Consider the following 8,079-nt stretch of genomic DNA (forward strand, 5'->3'; position numbering starts at 1 on the left):
CGGTGCAGCACCTGCAGAAGAGGGTACCCCTGGTAACGCTGCCTCACTGGGGAGAGAGGCCGAGCAGCTCCTCCTCTGAGCAGAAGTAAGCCAGGGCATTTCTTTTTGACTTGGTGTAAAATTTCACCAAATCCGTGTAACGTCATCCCTCCATCAAAGGGATGTGCCTAGAACTGCTCAGTAACGCCCGCCCGCAGCGCCGTGACGGCACGTCTGCAGCCGGCGTGGAGCCGGAGGGAGAGCCCAGCGGGCAGGAGGGGAGGGTTTAGGAGGAGTCCAGGCGCTGACCTGCGCACAGAGGTGGAAGCCGTGGCTGCAGACGTGAGCAGATCGGCGGCGCTGGCTTCGGGGCGAGAGAGTTCAGAGGGACAAACCCCTCGTGCTGCTGGGCAGCGTGCCGTGCAAAACCAACCCCGAGTCCCTTCTGCACCTCCAAGGTCACCTCCCTGCCCTGGCTCCTGCCCGGCTCTTCCCAACTCCGACCTCCAGAGCTGGGTGAAAACAGTTTGCGTTCCATCTTTGATCCTTTATTACTATGGAATATCCAAAACAACAAAACCAACAACACAGTTACAAAAGGAGTTCACGGAGAAATGTGAAGCAGCCTGTGTTTGAAATGCTCTGTGTCACCGTACTGAGTCAAATATAAAACAATGCATATTTATACATATATAAAATATAAAAGGAACAATGCATCAGAAATGTATAAACAAGGGCGATGGAGGCCTTCGTGGTATTTACAATCAGAGATACGGCAGGGTGGGGGGCATGGGAGCAGGCAGTGTCCGTTCAACAGCGAGTTTTAACTGCGTCTGTGAAAGTCTGTGGAGAGAGAGAAGCTCAGAGCTGGGCTCAGCCCTGCTGGAAATGGTTTGAAGGTTCTGCATGACTGATGGTTTGGGAGAAAGCCAAAGCCTCGGCTTGGATCGCTCACGGGCCAAGGCAACCAGCGAGCAGAGGCAGTCCCCTGCCTCCGCCCAGCCTCTGACAGCCGTCTTACTGTAGCTTCATGTTCCCAGCTGTGAAACAGAAGGTCAGGCCCATTGCCAGAAGGGAATAAAATAAAATAAAATAAAAAATAATAATAATAATAAACTCAACAGAGAGAAGTTCCACATTCACATCGATAACAGATCTTCCAAGCAGTCTCCGGCCCGGCACCGCGAGGCCGAGGCCCTCCCTAGAGGCAGTGTATTCAAGTAAAGGCAACAAGTTGAGGCACTAGGCTGAGTTCTGTTGGGTCGAACTTGCCGGCTTTTGAGATAAGTCCCAGTAAGTGCTGCCTGCGGCGCTTTATAGCTCCTTGAGGATGATCTGGAACTTGTCCTCTGCTTCCACCATGTCCAGGAGAAAGGCCATGTGGTTGCTGTAGTGCTGGATGATGTTGTTGTCCATGTTCACCAGGATCCTACGGGAGAGGGAGAACAGCCAGGTCAGATGCAGCGCATGGAAAGGTTTGCAGAGCAGCTTAGTCGGGAGGGCTGGACGTGACTGCACACTCAGGATTCCCAGTCGTGAACTGGGAATAACGTCACTGACAAAGTCTTGTGGCACAGGGGCGGCCCTCTCCGAAATGTCTCCACACAAAATTCCCATTACAAATCGCCCTTCCTGCCCTGTTATCGATCAGCATCACGTTATCGCAGCCGCCCTCCTCGCTGCCTGCCAGCCGAGCGGGTCGGCCGCTGCCAGGCTGCTGCGGGAGTCACAGCCCTGGGCTGGCACCAGCAGGCACTGCAGCAGCATCCACCTTACCCAATTTGAGGGGCTCAGCCATGATTAATTAATCATGGCCACGATACAACACAAAGGAACGTCCTGCAGAGCTTTTCACAATTCTACCCTCGACATGCCTAGGCCCAGCGTTTGCTACACAGGCAAATTAATCTGGATTACGGCAGGGTGTGAATTTAGAGCAGAATTGCTCACTCCTTGCTTCTTGCCTGGGCGCTCTTGGGGGTGCGTTACTCTGAACAAGCTGGGACTGCTTTGGGAGTAGACGGAGGTGGTTTGGAATAGGGTTTGGAATAGGATGCCTTTCTCCTCTCCAGAGCAACCTCCCATGCAGACGTGCCCCGAGCATCGCCTGGGAGCCCTTTCCATGAGGAACACACGCAGGCGGGCTGAGCTACGCAGCCAGCTGGGCCAGCCGGTGGCAAATTCCCCCCCGCGCTCCGGGGCGCACCTCCAACCCTGCTGCAGATCACACAGCTGCTCTGACCTGGAATCAATTACATGGAGACACGGGGAGAAGGAAACATTTCAACAGCTGATTTAAACCTGAGGCTGCACTTCTGTGCCAGGCAAGAGCCCCTCATTACTGTAATGGCAGTAAGGGGGCAGCTTTGCATCACCCAGTGCGTTCCCATAAATCAGATGTGAAATTTGTAACTGTTTGGAGGAAACAAAGAGAACAAATTATCTTTCTTTGCAGAAAGCACATCCCCTCCAGGTTCCTGCTGGGGTCATTAATGGGGCAATAGCATTAATTGTGCAATGCTCCGGAAGCCAAGATTAAAAAGAAGAAAAAGAAAAGGCTGAGCATCTAACAAATCTAACAGTTTAACGGGCACAAACACGGGGCCCCAGTGTCCCTCCAGGGAATGCCTTGGAGGTCGGCACAGCCGCACGGGGTTGCAGCAGCTGGCTCCTGCCCATTTAGATGACAGTGCGTACGGGCAGGCTCGTCACAGCCCAGACGTCAGAGGTGAAGGTGGGAGCTCTGTCCGGGAGCTCTGTCTTCGTCTCCAGTCTGTTCTGGTGTCAGCTTCGTCCCAGGGCTCGACACTGCGCTGCCTTTCAGCCCCGCACAAAACACTTTACTGACAGGCTATTAATCCTGCCATGGCACAGTCGTAGAATCACAGAATCATTTAGGTTGGAAAAGCCCTTTAAGATCATCAAGCCCAACCGTTCCCCTACCCCTGCCATCCCACCACTAAACCCTGTCCCTCAGCACCGCATCTGCCCAGCTTTTAAATCCCCCCAGGGATGGGGACTCGACCCCTTCGCTGCGCAGCCCCTTCCAGTGCCTGACAGCCCTTTGGGGAAGGAATTTTTCCTAATGTCCAACCTAAACCTGCCCTGGTGCAACTTGAGGCCATTTCATCTTGTCCTAAAGGGCACAGAAGGGCATCCCACCCAGCACAAGGGGGAGGCTGAGGCACGGGCTCTGACACCCTCTGGGGGTTGGTCCCGGTGAATCTTCACCTCCTGGCACCAGACGGGAGCGGTGCTGGGGCTGCCTGGCAGCGCAGGGCCTGGCTGCCCAAGCCCTGCGCCCCAGGGAGACTGGCCTCCAACGGGTGCCCCCAGAGGGGCAGCGTGGATACCCAGGGGTGGGTCATCACAAAAAGCCTTGCAGCAGAGCTGCTCCCATTATCTCGGGCTATCTTAGCGCAGGAAGCCAGAGAAGTCACCCGGGCCTCTCGCTACCACGCTTCCATCTGATTTCTCAACCACAAAAGATTCAATGGAGTGTTGATTAGGAATCTGAGCCCTGTATTGTTTTTCTAGACCAAACCTCACCAAGATACGAAATTACTTATTACTGCTCTTGAGTCACCCTGAGACTAAGTTCATCTGAATGAGCTCATCACTCTGAGGCGGCCCATGGCTGATGGTAGATCCTCCCCTGCTGTAAATCCAGGTAGCACCACAGAGCTTCACTGGTTTACACCAGATGAAGATCTGCCCCTCAAGCTGTAATTACCAAGAGAGGATTGCTTAGGGTGGAGCAATAGGGTAAAATTATTCAAAGGAAAATTAAATCCAGGGGAGCAGGGATTGTGCCTGTCCCTGCCACCTAGTAGACTGGAGAAAATCTTGTACGTCCCCCATGCTTCAGCAATAACCCGTGGCATCAGTCGTGCCCCCGCCTTCATTAAGCTAGGTGTCAGTTGGGGCTTTTTTTAATCTCATTTCCAGTTGTTGCCTTTTCTTTTCATTAGATACCATTTTGGGGAAGAAACAGAAAGGACATCTGCCTGTTTTCCCTCCCAATTATTATTAAACATTATTAAACAACATTCACTCCTTATCAGATCAAGTAATGAACCAAAGCAAAACAAAGTATAGGTGGCCTCTCCCCTGAAGCGGTGCCATTTCCTGGTCCACCTGCAAACTCATCAGCGCTTGGATCTCTCTCGCCGTGCAGGTGCTCACAGTCAGCTGGTTCCGAAAACTCCAGCCCAAGCTGGAGGTACGGAGAGGAGTTGTTGTGTGATGACAGCCTGATGACCTGTGATGGCCACATCACAAGCCGCCACCACAGGTGACACACCTGAGCCTCGGCTCCATCCTGAAGCTGTAAGAATAAACTGACCACCCCTGTCTTCGCAGTTCTTCTTCGAGATCAGACTTGAGGCACCCCCTGACTGAAGGCGGATGGCACAAGGCCTCTCTTGAGGCCGCCAGTGTTGCTCTTTTTCTTTGGGGAGAAAATTTCCTTTTCCGGGGCTGGTGGATGAGCAGCATCTAGCAGCACTGAGGGCCCCGCGTTCAGGAACAGGTGGAAGAGCCTCCTGACAAATTTGGATACCTCACTATGGCCCATCCATAATCTTAAAATTAGGACCATATCTAAAACCCCTTCTAAATGGGGAAAGGTTGCTCAGTTATGGATTTAGAAGGGAGGGGGTTGTAACAGCATCCCAGTTCAGTGACACCATGTCACAGCACGGAGGAGAAACCACTGCCTCTGCCTCTCCCCTTCCCTCCTTGCAGCTACCTCCAAGCCTCACTTCAGCTCTGCTCCCTTGAAGCAAACAGGCTACGTCCCATGGGGATCAAAGGAGTTCGAAGATCCCATCCAAGGAGCTTTAGGACTTTCTCACCTCACTGTCACCAGAAAGCAAATGCAGCAGCAGAGTTTTGGTCTAACCCTCACTCCCAAGGACTCTGTTCCCTTGTTTTGTTACACAGAGGACGTCTTCAGGGGGCCACGCTAGTGTGAAGAGCAGGGCTGCATAACGCAGGAGCTGTCATCAGCCTTGCTTTTCTGCCTGTCTCTCCCCATGCTCAAACTCTGGACCAGGGCCAGCAACAACAATGAGTTCATCTCCCAGGCAGTCACTGCTGCTTGCAAAGCCTGATTATATCTCGCTCGCTCTGCAAGAAGGGCTCTGGATTCAGCTTTATGAAAATAAGCTTGGGAGTTTATGAGTCGTTCTCTTTCCATCAGCTGAAGGGAGAACTTGCTGCCAGAGATGGGGGCAAACCAGAGGGAGTTCTTAGTCCAGAAAACAGTTCTGAAAGTAGTGCAGGCTCCACAAGAAGACCATGGCCCTCCACGGAAGATTCAGCTCATGCAAACTAGCACCGCTCCCTCTCAGCCACGGGGGAGATCCACATGGATCCATGGTCACTAACACACACCATGTTGAAATCCCTTCAGAAGCCATCTCACATTTACTGCAAACCTCACCTGTCAGCCCCGGTAGAGCTGTGCCCGTCTCCCAGCAGCACCTGACGAGCGTCTCAAGTGGGACCTGCCTTTCTGTACTGGGGCTGCCCAAGAGCCACCAGTGCCCAGACGGGTCTGCTCCATCACCCCCCAAAGTAAGTGTCAAGTTTCCTGTTGACCCCCCTGGTCTGGGGATGGGATGGTGAAGCTGGGAACAGACACTCCCCTTCCAGATCTCCCCTCTTCTCCACTGGGGCTGCCCATGCTCTTATTTAATGAGTACAGTCTCTTTCTGAGCCCGGGACATTTAGGCACTTGGTTTGGAGAAGCAAACATTTATACCTCTCTGATGGCAATAAGATAAGTTCTCCATAACCTCAGGCTTTTAGACTGAGACACAAAGGATCACCCATTAAACTACCCAAACAATTCCTCCTTCATCCAACTTCCTTTCCTTGAGAGACTTTACACTCCAAACAAATATAATACAAACAAGCATTATCCCAAATCTTTAAAGCCTAGAAAGATCTGAGTTTTATATGCTCCAAATAGCAGAGACTCACATGGCTTTACTTTTTATTATCTTGTTAAAACGGTATTTCAGCCTATGGCAGGGTACCAAAGAGAATGGGGTTTTAGAGGCGCAGCATAAAAGCAGATGAGAGATTAGCTTACCCTCTTTTGCATTTTTTGTAGACTTTATAAATGCTTTCTTCAGGAAGCCCATATTTTTCTGAAATCTGTGAGAGAAAACATGGCAATTCTTTGTACTTGTAAAATGAAATTCCTATGATAAAAATCAAAGATAACACTGAGCCAGGGGTATTGAGCAGCAAAGGATTCCCCCTCCCTTTTACTCAAGAAAAAAGGGCTGAAGCAATGATCTGGACAGGACAATTTGAACATCTCTGAGCCTTGCAGCGGGCAGGCGGGCAGGCTGCAGCTTGGCCTCGGTTCTCTTTCTGGCGGCTGCTGCCAGGCCAGGAACCTTGGGGAACAGCCTTAATTTTCTTTCTCTCATTCCTTGGCCAGTTTGGGACTTGATGCTTCGACCTGCTGGGCACAGAGAGCGCTGAGCTTTTCCCTTGCTGATGCAGCCAAAGGTGAGAGAAACTACAGAAAGTGTTTGACTGTGGCTGCTTCTGACTGCGGCTTTTGCTCAGGTGTTCGCTGACCTGCAAAGCTTTCCGGCAGCCCTCTCCTAGGCCAGTGCAGTTACGGTCTTAGGACGACAGCAGTTTTGTAGCTTTCTTACAAGCATTTTCTGTAAAGGTTTTTGACTCTCCAGTGAGGGATGGGGGAGGGAGAAGATGGCAAAGAATCCTCTGTGCTGACATTTTTCAAACTCTCTGTTTTTAAAAGTTTGTAAAACCAACAGAGCTTAAAGTACAGCCATAAAGCCACCCCAAATCTGGGAGGTTTATTGTTTGTTTCCTTCCCAGCAGTCTCTGAAGAGAGGTGGGCTATCAGAGATGCTGCTGATAATCATCACAGAAATATGTCTGTGTGTTCCTCAAACACAACACAGGGAATTCCAGCACGAGGCCAGAACTGGCTTCAGATTGCACATCTACAGCCTTGAGAACAGAAAGGTTGTTTTACAATGGAAAATATTAACGTGGTGTCACAAGAGGAGACTTATATTATGATCTGAACAAAACATCTTGCCATAAGGCGTGTTCCTCCCCGCTGCAGCACTGAGAACGCACAGCCCATGCCAGGAGCTGTGGGTAGAATTTACCTGCTGCTCACAATTTCAATTTCCATTTCTGCTCTCAAGAGAAAGCAGACATGAGATATAAGCAGCCTTCTGTCCAGTTTCCTGTACACCAAGTATCAGTGCCCTTTTGTCTGCAGTTTGTTCATGTGCCACAGTTTTCTGATAACACTTACAGCTGTTCTGAGGCCCTGGAGATCTGGTGTCTTCAACATGAGAGCATCAAACACTTCCTCTGACTCCCTCCGCACATACAACAAGACTGAAAGAGATAAGGCACAGCGCTGGATCAGGGCTCTTTAAAGCACGTTCTCAGAGTGATGTCGCCTCATGTAACTCAAGATCCAAGGTTCCTTGGATCAAATGAGGCGCTACATTCACAAAGAGTTCCCATCCCAGGCATTACCTCTCTGAGGATCTTCTTCCTTGGTTTGTTTTGGAGGTATCGGGTCAAACTCATCTGTGAACGAGGCACCACTCCGTTTTAAGGGCAGCCTAAGCAAAAGGAACACAGTACTCTCAAGAGGACAGAACAATAGCAGCAAACAAAACAATTCCAGCACTTGAACTTTTGATTGAACGACCAATTACTCCAAGAAACATCCAGCAATTAAATATCGGGTTTGTAATTACGGCAGCAGAGCATCTACCAGAGTTGCAGCTTCCTGCGTAATGCATAGAATCATGGAATCATAGAATCATAGAATGTTTTGGGTTGGAAGGGACCCCTAGAGGTCATCTAGTCCAACCCCCCTGCAGGGGCAGGGACACCGCTAACCAGATCAGGTTGCTCAGAGCCCCGTCCAACCTGGCCTTGAATGCTTCCAGGGATGGGGCCTCCACCACCTCTCTGGGCAACCTGTTCCAGTGTTTCACCACCCTCATTGTAAAGAATTTCTTCCTTATATCCAGTCTAAACCTACCCTGGTTTAGTTTAAAACCATTACCCCTTGTCCTG

The 8,079-nt window shown here is 50.8% G+C and overlaps 1 protein-coding gene across 1 annotated transcript in view; it reads right to left on the reverse strand.

The window, feature by feature from the left end:
• Nucleotides 1-1,293: 1,293 nt before the first annotated feature.
• Nucleotides 1,294-8,079, reverse strand: part of GRHL3 (grainyhead like transcription factor 3) — an 18,623-nt gene continuing 11,837 nt past the window's right edge. The window contains exons 13-16 of the mRNA XM_035903986.1: nt 7,528-7,616; nt 7,298-7,383; nt 6,080-6,144; nt 1,294-1,408 (exon numbers count right to left, since the gene is read on the reverse strand). Coding sequence (XP_035759879.1) covers nt 1,294-1,408; nt 6,080-6,144; nt 7,298-7,383; nt 7,528-7,616 — 355 coding nt within the window. The remainder of the gene's footprint in view (nt 1,409-6,079; nt 6,145-7,297; nt 7,384-7,527; nt 7,617-8,079) is intronic.

Source organism: Egretta garzetta, unplaced genomic scaffold (genome assembly GCF_000687185.1).
Source record: "Egretta garzetta isolate BGI_Z169 unplaced genomic scaffold, ASM68718v1 scaffold101, whole genome shotgun sequence".
In the NCBI taxonomy this organism is placed as follows: Eukaryota; Metazoa; Chordata; class Aves; order Pelecaniformes; family Ardeidae; genus Egretta; species Egretta garzetta.